General features: G+C 42.2%; 1 protein-coding gene across 5 annotated transcripts in view; it reads right to left on the bottom strand.

The window, feature by feature from the left end:
* Nucleotides 1–17,800, bottom strand: part of ZBTB44 (zinc finger and BTB domain containing 44) — a 70,766-nt gene that overhangs the window by 21,325 nt on the left and 31,641 nt on the right. For all 5 annotated transcript variants that reach the window (XM_040992660.1, XM_040992661.1, XM_040992662.1 and 2 more), the window contains exon 2: nucleotides 5,365–6,438. In XM_040992660.1, coding sequence (XP_040848594.1) covers nucleotides 5,365–6,382 — 1,018 coding nt within the window. In that variant the 5' untranslated portion in view covers nucleotides 6,383–6,438. The remainder of the gene's footprint in view (nucleotides 1–5,364; nucleotides 6,439–17,800) is intronic.

Raw genomic sequence — 17,800 nt, 5'->3', positions numbered from 1 at the left:
TGAGCCTGCGACGGGGACGGAGGGACGGAAAGAGAGGAAAGGGGAGCGACAGCTGATGAGAGAGAGACTGGAGCGGCCAGGGGGAATCTCACGTTCACTGGGTCACTCCCCAGATGGCTGCCATGGCTGGGACTGGGTCAAGTAGATGCCAGGAGCCAGGAGCTTCATCCAGGTCTCCTACATAGTGACAGGACCATCTTTTGTTGCTTTTCCTAGGCCACTAGCATGGAGTTGGACTAGAAGCAAAGCATCTGGGACAAACATGAGAGCCCACATGTGATGCTGGCATTGCATATGCCACAATGCTGGTCCCTATGTCTTATATTATTAACACAAAGCTCCCTTTGGACATTAGAAGATTCTGTTCTCAGTGGTAGCTGGTGGCTAAGAATTTTGTACAGACCCTTGCCTCTGGTGAAGCAGGAAAGTTGATTTTCAGACATTCGTAACAATTTGGATTGTTGTATGATAGCTACTGATGCTGCATCAAACACAAGCTGCTGGGGCCCAGTGCGGTAGCCTAGCAGCAAAATTCTAACCTTGCACGGGCTGGGATCCCATATGGACACTGGCTCTAATCCTGGTGGCCCTGCTTCCCATCCAGTTCCCTGCTTGTGACCTGGGAAAGCAGTCAAGGACAGCCCAAAGCCTCAGGACCCAGCACCCGTGTGGGAGACCCAGAAGAGGTTCCGGCTCCTGGCTTTGGATTAGCTCAGTTTCAGCCATTGCAGTCACTTGGGGTGTGAACCATCAGACAGAAGATCTTCCTCCTAAGACAAAACAAAACCCACAAGCTGCTGCAGCCACTCTTTATGGACATATAGAACCTTCCTTGCAGTGAGGAGGCACAGGGGCCATCACAGTGGCAGTATCGCTATGAAGGACTGTGGCAAGTTTCATGAGTTGTCCAAATCTAAAACCGTATCTCTTCCAGGCCAAACACCTGTTTCCTTCCATGTTTTCCTAATTGTAACACCAACTTGTACACTTCTCAACTGACTCAATTTCACCAGACCAATCAAATTTCATGTGGTCATTTTCGAGGAGCTTTTAACATGAACAAAACTGTCCACCTGGGATGCAACAACATGGTCCCATCTCTGGAATGGCCATTTGCACAGGTACTGCTCTGGGTGTTTCAGTGCATGATCTTTCTGTCAGGGTGCAACCTTGCTCAGACTGTTAACGTAACACATGGACAGGAAAAAGTATTTTTCTTTTTAATTTTTTTTTTAAAACATGATTTATCTGAAAGGCAGAATGACACAGAAGGAGAGAACACAGATATTCCAACTGTTGATTCACTCCTCAAGCAGCTGCAACAGCCACGCAGAAGCCTGGAGACTAGAACTCCATCTGAACCTCGCCCATGGATGGCAGAGCTCAAGGATTTGGGCCATTTTTCACTGCTTTCCCAGGAGTGTTAGCAGGGAGATACACTGGAAGTTGGAGCAGCCAGGACTTGAATTGATGCTACAAGATGGGATGCCAACATTTCAAAAGGTAGTTTGACCCATGGCACCAAAATCATCAGCTCCAGCACTGCTGTCTTTTACAGCACCTCCATAGTAGGCCTTCGGAGTGCCATTAAGGTTCTGCTTGGGATAGCTGCACCTATACTGCGGTGTTGCGTCTGAGTCCGTTTGGCTTCAGACCCCAGGTGTCTGTGAAAGCACATCCCGTAGGCAGCAGGTGACAGATTCAAGCAGCTGTGTCCCTGACGCACAATGGAACTTTGGGCGCCAGCTGTTGTGGCGATTTGAGGAGGGAGCTAATGAAAGAAGATCTTTCTCTGCTCTTGAAATAAAACCAATAAAAAATAAAATCAAAACAAAACCTCTAGTGAGCTATGAGTTTGTCTTGGCTATTACTTGTTCTTACGGTAGGTTGAAGCTTTTAGAGCTTTAAGCTGTAGAAGGAAAAAAATTTATTTTCCATACTTCTCACTAAAGGAATACCAAATTATTTCTTTATTATTAGGACCACACATTATACTGTTATTAAAGAACTCTATACACTTCATCTCTTACAAAGAGTTCCCACTGATATCATCATCTACAATTAAAAAAAGATAAAGAAAAAATACGTACTCTAAAATCTCCAAGAACCTCATGGGAGATATGTATTTTGAAAAAAAAAAAAACCACTCAACATAGATCTCAATTTTTCCCCAAGATAAACTCTTAAGTTCATTTTTCATGAACTTTTTGGAGTACTGTTGAGTAACTATTAAAGCACTTAAAAATCCTGTAACTTATATAGTCAAAATACTGTCAAGAGTCTCTACCATAATAAGGTAGATCTTCTCCAAGAAGATGAATATTTATAAGCTGGCATAACTGAATACTGCAAGGACATACACCTTATGCGATGTCTTTAGCATTATCACAGGCATCTAAGAACTGTATTTGAAAATATTCACCTAATGATTTAAAATTTACAGTTTTAGTTTTCAACTGTTTGAGCTGGCAGTGAAACTTCAAGATACTGATTATGCCTACCTGTTACCTCAGCTTGAAAGTAATGCATCACACCCTTCCGACTACCCTGACATACCATGGTGAAATCTCAAGGTAAGGACTCTGAGAGATACTCCAGCAAATACTGCCTCAAACCAGGCACTTCTACTGAAGATGACAAAATCAGATCTTTATTTGATTCGTCAGGACTTTCTTGCTTCTTTGCAGTGCTCTTTGCCCACCACAATTAGTAGGAGCTCCAACCTCATCCTGTTGTGTTACTGTCAAAAATCTCCTTCTCTCACTTAAGGAAAAACTCTTAACATATTTTTCCCTAAAACATAATGACTGTGCTGAATTTAAGAGATCACTGGATCTATTACCCCTCATCTGACCTAGTTGCCAAGAATTTAATAGCTGTTCCTTTTTAACATTTCAGAAGACAAGTTTCCGTTTATCAGCCCCTCTGGTTTTAAAGTTTCCCTTACATCAGTAATCTCAACTCTCATTCCTGTAAAGGACATTGAAATTCACATCAAAATGTTTCTGCTGAAGTCATTACAGTCCTGTTGGCAAGACCAATCAAAAATACACGAATACTGACTGGGCTCATCCTGATTAATCTGTTCTTGGTAGAACTGCTTCAGTTTGCTTTGCAGAAACAATTTAATTCTTCAAGGAATTTGCTCATCATAATGGACACAAAACTGGTTTACTTTTGTTGTGTGACATACTTCTGACACTCTCATTAAGATAACCATTAGAATACACATTTCTAATGCAACCTATCCTGCACATCCTGGGTATCTGTTAGATTTTTGATTGTAAATCTACCATCCACTGGTTCAACTCCAGATGTGTCCCTGGGTGGCATTTGGCTGGAGGGCACTAACATAATAAATAGGTACAGGAGTCCCTCTAAATCCACAGGGATATGCTTTAGGATCTCTGGGCGGATGCCTGAAATCAAATACTGAAAAACACACACACACACACACACACACACAGACACACACACACACACACACACACACGTCTCTTCCTTCTTCCTATGAACAAGCTTATAATTTGTTACTGTAAAGAAACACAGTAGCACACTTAGAAAATTCTGTAACAGAAGTAGTAAATGTGCTCTAACTAAACCTCAAAAAGTTTCTTGAACATAAGCACATTGGCACTCTACCAAGATGGCTTCTAAGTGACTAATGGGCAGGTAGCATACATAGTGTGGATATGCTGGACAAAGAGATTATTCATTTTCCAAGTAGATGGATGAAACTGGGAGATTTCATCATGCTAATCAGAAGAGATGCAAATTAAAACTTATGAGTTGTCCATCTCTGGAATTTTCCAGTTAGTATTTTCAGTATTACTTTAAGTTTATAATTACAGGAACTGGTGGAGTTAATGACTTGATCAAACTACACAGATTAAGGGACAAAAATTAGTAGTAGCATAACTCATTTGTCTGACTTCTAGGTCTGAACTTTTACTCATGTTACACTACTTTTCTATATGGTTTGTGGTACAATTCAAGCATTTCTCCAGTGGCAGATCTTCAGACACCATATCTGGCTTAAGCCTCCATTTTCTTTAATATAACTGACTAATAACATTGGGATTTAAACATGTTTATGAGTTGAGGAAGTAAATCTTGCTAGAACCATTAGCAAAACATGCACGTCCCCTTGATATAAACATTGTCCCATTCTAGAATGAGAAGCTAACAAATGAAGGCAGTACCATGTAACCAAGGTGCACACTGCAACATATTGATGACACAATAGATGACGGAACAACAGCTTTGGACCTCCTACTTCTTAATGTTCTATGTGATAAAAGTTAATATTATTCCTTCTGCACTGGCTTAACTAAAACTAGCATTCAAGAATCTTCACAATCTGTTATGAGCCATTCCTTTTTGTCTTCTCTCCAATTTATTACTCCCCCTACTTGCAAGCATTTGTGCTCTATTTACACTATACTACACTGGATTCATTGCTTATCAAACATGCAATGCTTTCTTCTACAATTCTGGGCTTTCATACATTTCATAGAGTTGCTATTCCCTCACCTGACAATCTTCTACCCATTGTGTAAGAATCAGCTCCTATGTTGTATCTATAGAGCTTTGCTCAACCCCATACCTTAGCACTTGCACTTGTAGAAGTTCACAGTAACCATTTGCTTGCACATCTGATCTCCAATTAGACTACTCATTCCTTTACTTCAGGGCCTTTTTCTTTATGTATCACCAATATTCAACATATGGTAGGTTTTCCAATAAATATTTTAATAAAGAATCAAATACTAACTGGATTTTTTTATATATTTTTTGCACTGAGTCATAATTTGCATCTTTGCCTTTGTACCATCAGATAGTGCTGAATTTTTTCCCTCCCATACCCCCAAAGGAAACTCAGGGTGGCACCACAGTACAGTGGGTTAAGCCTCCAGCTGCAGTGCCATCATCCTATAAAGGCATTGGTTCCAGTCCTGGCTGTTCCACTTTTGATTCAGCTACCTGCTAGTGTATCTGGGAAAATGGTAGAAGTCGGCTCAAGTACTTGGGCCCGTGGACCCATGGACCCATGTGGGAGATCTGGCAGAGGGTACTGTTTTAGTCTGGCCCAGCTATGGTCATTGTGGCCATTGGGAGAGTGAACCAGTGGAAAGATCTCTCTCGTTCCTTCCCTCCCTCCTGCTCTTTCTCTGTAAATCTTTCAAATAAAAAAGTTAATCTTTGAGAAAAAAAATCCCATAGTGTCAAAAGCAAGTTTGAAAAAAAAATCCAGTTACCAAATTTAATTCTTTACATTTCCTGAGCACAAAATGCTCTATCTAGTAAGATTTTAAAACTTTCTGAATTGACTTTACAGTTTCATGAAAAACAAAGTCACTGTACCTATAGAGGAAGACTGTGGACTAATCAGAAGGTCCTCTTGGACTTGCTCACTTCCTGGCACTGTCTGCTGATCGCTCAGTGAGCTCTGAGATGCACTGACAGGCTGGGATACTTCCTCGTGAACCTCCTCGTCACTTAACCTCTCTACTTTGACCTGGACATCTTCTTCAGTACCCAAAGGCAAGGTGGCTTTTGTGCTCTCACAAGTCACATAATCAGTCATTCTTCTACCTGCCTCGGATGGGCCAGGTAATTCTAAAGTTCGGGTGTTTTCTGCCTGTTTAACTTTCTCAGGCTGAATCCTTCGATCAATTCCAAAAGGAAAAGTCCAGGGAAAAGCTAAAGAAGAGTCAACTGGTTGGTTTCTGTTTTCTGAGTAGGAAGCTGTAGAATTCAGTACCTGTGGTGAACTTGTTTGTGTGCTACACTTTACAGGACTTTCAGGAGACATAACAATATAGCTTTTGCGCTTTCTCCGGGATTCTCGGCAGACAGGAATGGCTCTTTCTACCACACTGCACTCTGAAGACACTGGAGAAATGCTTCCGTCTCGAGAAGTGAAATTGCAGTTAGAATTGTTTTCTTGTCCAGCATCTAGACCCTTTTCTGGTTGGCTATTGGGTGTATTCCATAAAATGCTTGATTTCATGAACTCAGAACAGGTACTAGCAACACTAAACATTTGCATATAGCTGGCTGCGGCTAAAACATCAATAATATTTTCTGTGTTAATTGACAGAGTGGCTGTATAAGCATATTCTAAAAGGGGTATAAAGCCAGTCACTGTGACATGATGCAGATCCAACACATTCTTGTTCTCATCCTCTGCTTGGCCCACCAGTTTGGTGCGAAAGAAATCACTGCAAGCTGCTAGTACCACCTTATGTGCCCGGAAGATTTTGTCCTGGACACGAATAGTGACATCACAAAAGTGTCCATCATTTCGCAGCATATTTAGCTTTCCAAGCATTTCCTGGCTGTGGGAAGAGGAACTATGAGTAAATGTTTTCACACCCATCTTTTCCTTCCTCTTCTACAGATGCTCTTCAAGGATGCAAATGAATCAGAAATGTCCTAAAAAATACATAAAATAAAGCATTAATTGACATTTTCATAGCTAAAGCAGGTGATTTTATTTTATATTGTTTCTATACAGCTACTGTGCTGAACAAAAAAGCTAAGTAGTAAAAGAGAAATTTTAAATTAGTAAATATATTACAATGTATTCCTCCTACCCACCATAGAAAACGGTCTAAACTCTCCAGTCAGTATTACCAGTGAGCTAGGGTTGTAATAAGCTGTAGAATTTTAAATGAGAGTTTATATAACAGTGCTTTAAAGTGTCAGGCATATTCTCAATGACTCACATTTGAATGTGCTGATCTTCATGATTATCTGTTAGTGGGTACAACGTTACCCATCTCTACATGTAAGCATCCACTGGGCAATGCCAGTTTCCACAATCAAACATTCCGCTATATAACCATCCCCCCTGAATGTTCTATGTGGGGAAATGTAAGGGAGGAGGAAAAAAAAAACCCCAAGATCTCAAGATGGCTTAAAAAAGGATAGCTCAATATCCTGATGAGAGGCCCAGCGAGAAAGCTAAGACAGTCTCTTGTCTGATATCACAATTGAAAGGATAAAGGCATTAAAAAAAATCTCGTGCCAAGTCAGCCAGGTAAAAGGTCACTCAAGTTTATATCTTGACTATAATCACTGATAACACTTAAAATATAAACCTGTTCCACAAGCTCTTCCAAAGAAAAGTACTTACAATGAAACATGGTGCAGCTAAGATTGATCTAAGCAAACCATCATTACTGTATCTGTTGAGTTCTCTCACAGGAATGACAGGGAGAAGGCAATGGGAGGGCCATATACCGTGTTTGGTTGTTTGCTGCAACCTAGGAAACTGACATCTATTTTTAAAGCCTGGCTATACCCCCTGTGTATTGTGATTGGGGTCACATGGTTGAGGGAGGAAACTACCTTCAGAGCAATTCACACAGCCAGAGTTCAGGCACCATGTATATGCACGAGTATGGAGACAAAAAATAATCATGTTCAGAGAACATGTGCAATAAGATATTAAAACGGAACTATGTTTGCATGGAGTACCCAAACACATATTATATTTCCAAATGAAGTGCCAAGGCCACCATGGAAGGGAATAGTGGCAAATTATTTTTACAACGTCGTGTCACATCAATCTTGAATTCAACATTCAAAAGATTAAATGTATTTTTGCTAAGCATTATCAGTGTTTTATGGGTTCCTAATTTTACTTCACTCCCTGCATTTGCCCTGCAAAGCATCAGCAAATTTGTCCTTTGTCTCACAACTATGGAAAACTATGATGTGTCTGACCAGAAAACACCCTGTTTCCAACAGTACACAAAAAGCACACACAATGTAATTCAGAGCGCTGGCTTTGTAGCATGATGCTAGGTTTGCATCCGGCTCCTGCTGTTTACAGCTCTGTGACCTTAGGCAAATCCTGTAATAATCTGTATTCTAGTTTCCTCCTCAATAAATAAAACGGGATCCTAGAACCTGTCTTTTAAGAGTTCTCAGGTTAAAGGACTTCAAATGATGTACTTATCAGTAAAGGACCTTTTCTACTTTACCTTGTACCACTCCTATTCATGAAATGATCAAAAATCACATTTAGAAAAAGGGAAAGGGCAGTAAAAGTGTGAAGTGTAGGAAAACAGAAAGAAATAAAAAGGAAGGGGTGCAGGCACTGTGGTGTATCAAGCTGAGCCTCTGTCTGTGGCACCAGCATCCCATAACGGCACTAGGAAAGCAGTGCAGGAGTCCTTGGGCCTCTGCATCCACATGGGTCTCTGGAGGAAGCTACCAGCTCCAGGTTTTGGATTGGTGCAGCTCTGGTCACTGTAGCCATTTTAGACAGAATCAGCACATGGAAAAATCTCTCTGTCTCTCCTCTCTGTTACTCTGGCATTCAAATAAACACAAATCTTAAAAGAAGCAAACCAAACCTTTCTATTTCACACAGAAGCCTGAGGTGGCAAAACAGAAGAAATTTTAACTTTGAATTATGAATTATATTAGATGGACAATGGAAGACAAAAATGTCATGAATACCTCCTACGCAATCATGTCTGCTGAAACCAGCAATGGCATACCTATGGCACACAGCCTGGCATAGCTGAAGGAATGAGAGGAGGGTTAGACCGGAAACCCTTTCTATGCCATGTATTTACGACATGCATTTCCCAACACATGTTTATGGAGACTCTGAGATTTTATAATTAAAAATTACATTACAAATGTATTTTGAAAATATTGAAATATCATATACTGAGGCAGAACTTGAACACAGAAAAATTACTTACACATAATATGGACAGTGCAGGATTAAGAAAGCATAATCTAAAATTTTGCTATTAAAATCTCATTTCTCAGCGTGTACATGGATACACACACATACATACACATCCCCCCCCCCACATATATATAATAACAAGACATTTTTGGAGATCATTTAAAATTCTTGAGCAAAGATAACTGGGATCAATATTGTGTAACAGTGGGCAAAGCCAGCACCTATGATACTGGCATCCCACCTGGGTGCCGGTTCAAAATCCAACTGTTGCCTTCCCAGTCTAGCTCCCTGCTAACATGCCTGGGAACTGTAGAAGCTGGCCCTGTGCTTGTGTTTCTGAACCCATGTGTGAGAACAGGGCAGACCCAGGCTCTTAGTGTCAGCTTGGCACAGCACGGACACTGTAACCATCCAGGGACTGAACTCATACATGAAGCTCAATTTCTGGCTTTTGAATAAATTAAAATCAAATTCAAAAGAGATAACAATTGTACTTGTTTAAATGAAGGCAACACACACAGAAAAATGTATTTGCGTGGCAGTTTTTGATTTGAAGAAATGGTTTATTTCCCATCCTTTTATTTTAAGTTACTGATAAAATACTATACATGCATGCTTAAAAAAGTGGTGGTTGCTGAACACATACTTAAAAAAAAATTTTTGGGCCCAACGCAGTGGCCTAGCAGCAAAAATTCTAATCTTGCATGCGTCGGGATCATATATGGATGCTGGTTCTAATCCTGGAGCCTGACTTCCCATCCAGCTCCCTGCCTGTGGCTTGGGAAAGCAGTCGAGGACGGCCCAAAGCCTTGGGACCCTGCACCTGTGTGGGAGACCTGGAGCAAGTTCCTGGCTCCTGGCTTCAGATCGGCATAGCACCGGCTGCTGTGGCCACTTGGGGAGTGAATCATCGGAAGGAAGATCTTCCTCTCTGTCTCTCCTCCTCTTTGTATATCTGACTTTGCAATAAAAATAGTCTTTAAAAAAAATTGTTTTTAACTTGAAAGAGTTAGAGGGAGGGTGAAAGAGCTCTTCTACCTGCTGGTTCACTCTCAAATGCCTACAACAGCCTGAGATGGGCCAGTAGCTTCATTCAGTTCTCCCACACAGATGCAGAAATCCAAAGTGTTGTGCCATCCTCTGCTGCACTCCCAGGGACCCAGGTTGCGAGTGGAGCAGCGAGACCAGAACTGGAATCATATGGGATGCCTGTGTAAGCACAGGATTAGTCTGCTCCAAAACAATATAAAGTGTGTATGTGTATGTGCACGTATAATCACAGGAAAAATGTCCTATGATTTGATTTATAGTTGGGCTGAGAAACCTGCCAAAAAGATAATAGAATTTAATTAGTAAAAGTAAGATAAAGCTTACGCTTTAAATTGTGAAGTCTCCAGTTTAAGTCAGACATTAAAACTTAGCAAATTACACTGGTTTGTGTTCTGGTGGCCCTGTTTCCCATCCAGCTCCCTGCTTGTGGCCTGGGAAAACAGCCGAGTCAAGGACAGCCCAAACAAAGCCCTGGAACCCTGCACCCACGTGGGAGACCTGGAAGAAGCTCCTGGCTTCAGACTGGCACAGATTCATCAGTTGTGGCCACTGGGGAGTGAATCAACAGACAGAAGATCTTCCTCTCCGTGTATGTGACTTCTGAACAAAAATAAATAAATCTTTAAAAATAAATACATCTTAAAAAAAGAAACTTAGCCAATTTAACAGAAAGGAGTGGGCCCCTCACATTCCCTCTGGAACATTTCTCCTATCCACCCACTGTCAATCTACACCATGATCCTCTCCACCCTAATCAGAGGCTTACAAAGGCAAACACCTCTGTCAACAATATTTTAAAAATAAGTAAAAAATTAACAAAAACTAAGATATTTCATCTCTCTCGTGCTTCAGTTTTATCTGTAGAACAAGAATCATGCAAATTACACTTCCAAGATTGTCAAAGAATGAACTTCACCCAATTCCTGCCAAAGTATCCAATAAATAGTTTATTCACACTGGAAATGTGAAATGAACACATTTCAAAATGTATATGTATGACTTAGCACATTTAATAACACTGTGTTTATAAAGATGAATTAATAGAACCCAGTACAATAGCCTAGCAGCTAAAGTTCTCGCCTTGCACGTGCCTGAATCCCATATGGCACTGGTTCTAATCCCAGACACCCTGCTTCACATCCAGATCCCTGCTTGTGGCCTGGGAAAGCACTAGAGGATGGCCCAAAGCCTTGGGACCCTGCACCCATGTGTGAGATCTGGAAGAGGTTCCGTTCTTCTGGGTTCGGATCTGTGCGATTCCAGCTGCTGTGGCCATTTTGGGAGTGAATCAATGGATGAAGATCTTCCTTTCTGTCTCTCCTCTCCCTGTATATCTGACTTTCCAATAAATAAATAAATCTTAAAAAAAAATTAAAAAGATGAGTTGGTAGGTAGGTGTTTGGCCTAGCAATTTAAAAGCCTAAGTTCTACAACTGAGCAGCCTGGGTTTGATTCCTGCCCTGGCTTCTGATTTGAGCTTGTTGCCAGTGTAGACCCTCAGAGGCAGCAGTGACGGTTTGGTTCAAGTAGTTGAACTGACCAGGGCAGGGTGGAGAGACACACAGATTGTGCTCTCAGCAGCCATCTTGGATGCCAGCACAAACCCAAACTTTACAGACATTTGGGGAATGAAGCAGTGGATGGGAACATATTCTGTGTCTCTCTCATATCAGATACATTAATGTAAAACAACAGAGGCTGGTATGGTGGCGTAGCAAGAGAATCTTCCATATACAAAGCAGGCATCCCATATGGGTACTAGCTTGTGTCCTGGCCGCTCCACTTCTGTCAGCTCCCTGCTAATGTGCCTCAGATGGCAGCGGCTTGCTGAAGCCCTTGGGCCCCTGTGCCCATGTGAGATCAAAAGAAGCTCCTGGATTATGGCTCAGGCTATTGTGGCACTTGGGACATGTGCATGCCATTTTGGAGTGCCTGGTTTGGAAGTCACAGCGCTGTTCCTAACTGCAGCTCCTTATCCATGTGCACCCTGGCGGTCCCAACCACCCACATGGCCCAGCTTGAGCCCAGCCTGAGCTCAGCCTCTAGCATTACAGGAACTTCAGAGAGCAAACCAACGGACGGAAGCTTTTTCTAACAGACTAGAAAAAGAAATCTATATAGACGTAAAATGCATCTAAACGTATCTAAATTCACAGAAATATATCTAGTTCACATTCACTAGATGAAAACAAACCTAACCTGTTATTTTTGTTTTAAAGATTTATTTTTATTGGAAAGCCAGATATACAGAGAGGAAGAGAGACAAAGACATAGATCTGTCCTCTGGTTCACTCCCCAAGTGAGCGCAATGGCCAGAGCTAATGTAATCCTAAGCCAGTAGGCAGGAGCTTCTTTCCGGGTCTCCCACGTGGATGCAGGGTCCCAAGGGTTTGGGCCATCCTCAATTGCTTTCCTAGGTCACAAGCAGGGAGCTGGATGGGAAATGGAACAGCCAGGAGATAAACCAGTGTCCATAAGGGATCCCAGAAGTTACATGCGAGCATTTACCCACTAGGCTATAAGGTTGGGCCCTAACCCAGAAGAAGCTACTGAACCAAATAACTATTTTGAAACTGGCTTTAAAGAGATGGAAATACAAATAGTTCTTCTGAGTCATCCAGCAACACGAACGAGCTCTCTGGTTAATGAAGGAATATGAAAATCAGAAGAGCACCGTTTGGAGCTGGGGCCTTGGCTCAACTGGCTAATTCTCCACCTACAAGCATCAGCATCCCATATGGGCACTGGTTCATGTCCTAGCTGCTCCACTTCCCATCCAGCTCTCTGCTTATAGAAGATGGTCCAATGCCTTGGGACCCTGCATCTGTGTGAGTCCTGGAAGAAGACCCTGGCTCCCAGTCTGATTGGCTCAGCTCTGGCCACTGTGGCCATTTGGTGAGTGGACTGAAGATCTTTTTTGTTTCTCCTTCTCTGTGTAAATCTGCCTTTCCAATAAAAATAAATAAACCTTGAAAAAAAAAATCACCAGGGCCCAGCGCGGTAGCTCAGTGGCTAAAGTCCTTGCCTTGAATGTACCAGGATCCATATGGGCACTGGTTTTAATCCCAGCAGCCCTGCTTCCCATCCAGCTCCCTGCTTGTGGCTTGGGAAAGCAATCGAGGACAGCCCTAAGTCTTGGGATCCTGCACCCATGTGGGAGACCCGGAGGAGGCTGCTGCCTTTGTTTTGGCTCAGCTCCATTCCAGCCATTGCGGTCACTTGGGGAGAGAACCAACGGGTGGAAGATCTCCCTCTTTGTCTCTACTTCTCCTCTCTGTATCTGAGTTTCCAATAAAAATAAATCTTTTTAAAAAATCACCAATTTATGGAATTTTTTTCCACAAGAGAGGGACTGCACACCAATAGCTTGTATTTGACAAAAGAACCACTAAATAAAGGACTTCCCAAAAAAACCCAAAAATCCCAAGAAAAACCAAGAAAAAAAAAATTAAGTCTTCTAAACCCAACTACCAATTCCCATGATATAGGAAGGTGGCAGGAACATGTTAAAACTACACCACAATACGCTGCGGCTTGGGTCACCTGGCCCGGGTCCCGAGGCCCACTTGCATGGAGGGTGCAGGTTTCGTGAGCTCAGGAGGTGGGGATTCAGTGGGTCTCAGGTTGCCTGTGAGGTGGGTACTGGGTTTGTGAACCCCAGTGGCAGAGGATCTGGCAATGCTCAGGTTTCTTGGCTTGGGTCCTGGGGACCGTCTGCAAGTGAAGTGCTGGGTTTGTGAGCCCTGGGGGCGGAGGTCCCAGTAGCGCTTGGGTAGCCTGGCCCTGGTCTTTGGGCCTGTCTGCGAGTGAAAAAGTCAGTACAGTAGACACACACCCTCATGCACATGGAGAATATGGCAGCACATCTGGAACTGTAGCAGAGGAGAACAGAGCAAACTGGACAACTACCCCAGCAAACGATGACAGCAAAAATCAGTGTGAATGAAGACTTAAGCTTGACTATGTCAGCCAATGGACATTGGGAGGGTTGCCTCACCCCTGGATTGATGAAATCAACAGCATTTCAGATAATTCAAACACCTGGTCAGAACCCTCAGATCAGCACTACATTGGGACCCTATGTTGATACTGGGTGATGGTTCCCCATTCCTGGGTACCGGGATATTTGGGAAGCTTGGTGTGGCTTCCCCCTTTATCCCCCAGAAACAAGAAACAGCAAATCTGGAAACAATGATTTCACCCACTTTTACCTAATCTGTGATCCTTCCCACTCTGATCAATCGTGCAATCATCATCAAAACACACACACCAACTACACCACAGCAAATCTAATATAGCAAAAACTGGATTGTAAAACTAGAAACTCTACTAAAAAAATTTTTGGCACCTAATAAACTCTAAGAAAAAGACATAAAGGGGAAATAAAATAGGGAACTCAGACTTAAAAATGAAAAAGAAATCTGAAATGATTTGAATATGTTTTCATTGGCCATTTGAAATTATTACTAATATTAAAAAAAAAGATTTACTTTGCTTGAAGCATGAAACAAAAGAGAGAGAGAGAGAGATATCTTTTACCTTCTGGCTCAAACGGCTGCCATGGCAAGACCTGGGATGGAGGGGTCCAAAGCTTGGCGCCAGAAGCTTCATCTGGGTCTCCCATGTGGGTGCAGGTGCCCAAGTACTTGGGCTATCTTCCAGTGATTTCCCAGGTTATTACCAGGGAGCTGGATCAGAACTAGAGCATCCAGGACTCAAACTGGTGCCCATATAGGATGCCAGCACCACAGGTTGAAGATTAGTCTGGCTATGCCACTGTGCTGGACCCAAGAAATGACTATACATTTTTAAACAGCTTTAAGATATAATTCATGCACTTACATGCATAAACATTTCACAACTGTTTTTGTATTCACAGATATGTCTAACCATGACAATATCCAATTTTAGGATAATTGTATCACCTCAAGAAGAAACCCTGTGTACCTCAGCTACCATCCTCATTACCACATCCTCCGCCTTTACACAGGCTATAGGGACTGACGAACCTATACTGTCTTCATAAACTCAACTGCTCAAGATTTTCACAAAAATGAAACAATACATAGACGGTTAAGGATTGTTGCATTCCACTCAGCATGCTACTGTAGTTATTAGAGCTTCATTTCCTTTTATGCCCAAATAATAATCCATTATACAGATAAACAATACATTTTTATGTTCCATTGATTAACTAATGAATATCAGAGTTGCTTCCATAATTCCTGGTTTTTATGGAAAAGCTGTTACAATCACGTTTTTGTGTGGGCGCTCATTTCTCAGTTTTCCTAGGTACTTATGTAGGTAGGAGTGTAACTGTTGTGTTATGTAGCAATTCTATGTCTACCTGTTGGAGAAACTACCATTTTCCAAAGCAGCTGCACCTCTATATTCTTACCATGTCTTTACTACAACCTGCATCAAAACTGACTAAGCCAAGAATTTTCTTTGTGGCCATTAGAAAAAAATATTTGAAAGGCAGACTGAGGGTAGGGGGTTATAGAATGAGCATACTTTCATCTACTAATTTATTCCTGAAATGTCTGCAATGGTTAGGTCTGCGTCAGACCAAAGCCACGGCCTATCCAAGGTGGCAGCATCTCAGTCTCTTGAGCCATCATTACTGTCTCCCAAAGTCTGCACAAGGAGGAAGCTGTAGGTAAGACATGGAGATGGGTGTCAAACCTTTGTACTCTGAAATAGAGGATGGGTGTGGTATCTTCACTGCTGGCTGGAAGCCCAGCCTTGGGAGCAGTTTTATAATCACTAATTCAAACTCTTTTCTGACACAGATCTACTCAGATGCTGATTTCTTGAATCAAAGTCTTCCTAGGATTTTCCCATTTCATCTATAATTTGCTGGCATATAACTGTTCATAGTAACCTTTAATAAATCTTTATTACTACCTTCATTTTGCTTTCTTTTAGTTTGCTCTTTTTCTCAAGTATCTTAAGTGGAAGGTGAGGTTATTCATTGACATCTTACTACTACTATTATTATTATTCTATGATACAGTTCCATTAGGCCCAGGGATTCCCCTTACTCCCTCCACAAGTTCCCCCCCCCCCAACTGAGTTCTCCTATATTATTACTATAGTATAGTTAATCATAAATAGCCATATTTCCATTATTATGGGCATGGATAATGGCAAAGAATTATCGGCATCCTATTGTCAAGATACAGCTAACAGTTTTTGGGAGGAGTCCATTTTTGATCTAGAAATAGAGATGCATACTGCACTGTATTCTCACATCTGGATATGACAGTCTCCATTACACAGTTACTATACATCTTCTTAAATGAAGAGCCACAAGACAAAATCAACAACCTGAAGAAAAATAGAAATTTACAATGCCATGAGTTAAATAACATGCTGAATGACTAATGTGTTGCTGAAGAAATGAAAGTCAAGAAACTTTTTAAAGAAAATGATGCTACTCTATGATCTATGAGTCACTGAAGAATTTAGTGAGAAAGTGTTATGAAGAGATAAAGCTAAAAAAAAATCATCAAGGGCCCAGCGCGATAGCATAGTGGTGAAAATACTTGCTTTGCATGCGCTGGGATCCCATATGGGCGCTGGTTCTAATTCCAGTGCCGCCCCCCCTTCTCCCGCCCCCCCCCCCCACCGTTCCCATTCAGCTCCCTGCTTGTGGCCTGGGAAAGCAGTGTTAGGCAGCCCAAAGCCTTGGGATCCTGCACCCGCATGAGAGACCAGTAGAGCTCTTGGCTCCTGCTTCGGATTGGCTCAGCTCCAGCTGTTGCAGCCGCTTGGGGCGTGAACCATCGGATGAAGGACCTTCCTCTGTGTCTCTCCTCCTCTCTGTATATCGGCCTTTCTAATAAAAATAAATAAATAAATCTTTTAAAAAATTCATCAAAATCCCTGAGTTACAGTTTCTGCTGACCTTTGTTGGTGAGCTATGTCTTCTATAGCCAACAAATAGGTAGGTTTTATTTTTTTAATCTAGTCTACTAATCTATGATGTTTGACTGATGAGTTTAAGCCATTCACAATCAGGGTTAATACGAATGGATGGTAATTTTATCCTGTCATTTTAGCAATAGGTTGTTCACTGATTTAGCCTTTTGCTGTTATTTACTGGGATGTTCTTCACATCTGCCTTTGGTTTGGGCAGGTTGCTAAGCTGTGTCACTCACAGGTCTATAATTCAATTTGACTTATTGTGGTTGGCACATGGTTCTTTGTTTGCAGTCACCTGTGCCACGCCCTCCAACAACTTCCAGGTCTGGGTTCTTAAGTTAAAGACTTCCACCAGGGTCTCTGCAGCCTCACCTCCTGGTTCATCACTTTTCACCTCCTGTGATACCATGTTTAGGCTGCACCATTATCTGTACAATCTTTCTCCTACTTCCAGTTCAAGCAGTTCCCAGGATTACAGAGACACCAAGTGTCCTATATAGCTAAGTTCTTGGTGATACTGATCTTGCAAGAACCTGTTGGCAATTAGGTGTGAGGGCCACATGAACTTATTTTGACCCATCTGGTGCCAAAGTCAGTATTATTTTCCCCGTGGGACCACTGAAATACACTGAGCTCAGTGAGTTCACTCCCAGCTCAGCACATGCGCAGGTTACTGCTGGCTTGCAGCCTTAATGTTTTTCTACACTCTAGGAAATGTTGCCTGATGTGCCACCACTAGAGTTCTTAATCTGCTGGCCATCAGGTCTGAGGGCTACCTGGACCTATTTTGAGTGGTACCTATAAGATGCCACGTTGTTGCAGTTCACTGAGCCAGAAATGAGTTCACTCCCAGCTCAGTGCATGCACAGTACTTTCCATCACCATTGCTTCTCTATATAATATTGCACCTGATTCGGCTTCTGGGGGCAAACTGGGTTGTGAAATCCACCCTCTTCCCACACTGCCCGTCTGGGACCTGTTGCTCTGTCTCTGCTCCTGGTCAAATCAAACAGACCAGCATGACCAGCAGCTCTTTTTGTCTGGGTTCACCTCCTGAGCTCCCGGTGAACGCCTTGCTGCTGGTGGAGTTCCACCTGCCGTTGCAGT

Source organism: Ochotona curzoniae, unplaced genomic scaffold (genome assembly GCF_017591425.1).
Source record: "Ochotona curzoniae isolate NIBS_2020 unplaced genomic scaffold, NIBS_Ocur_1.0 contig_832, whole genome shotgun sequence".
In the NCBI taxonomy this organism is placed as follows: domain Eukaryota; kingdom Metazoa; phylum Chordata; class Mammalia; order Lagomorpha; family Ochotonidae; genus Ochotona; species Ochotona curzoniae.
This window is presented reverse-complemented; position numbering and strand designations above follow the sequence as displayed.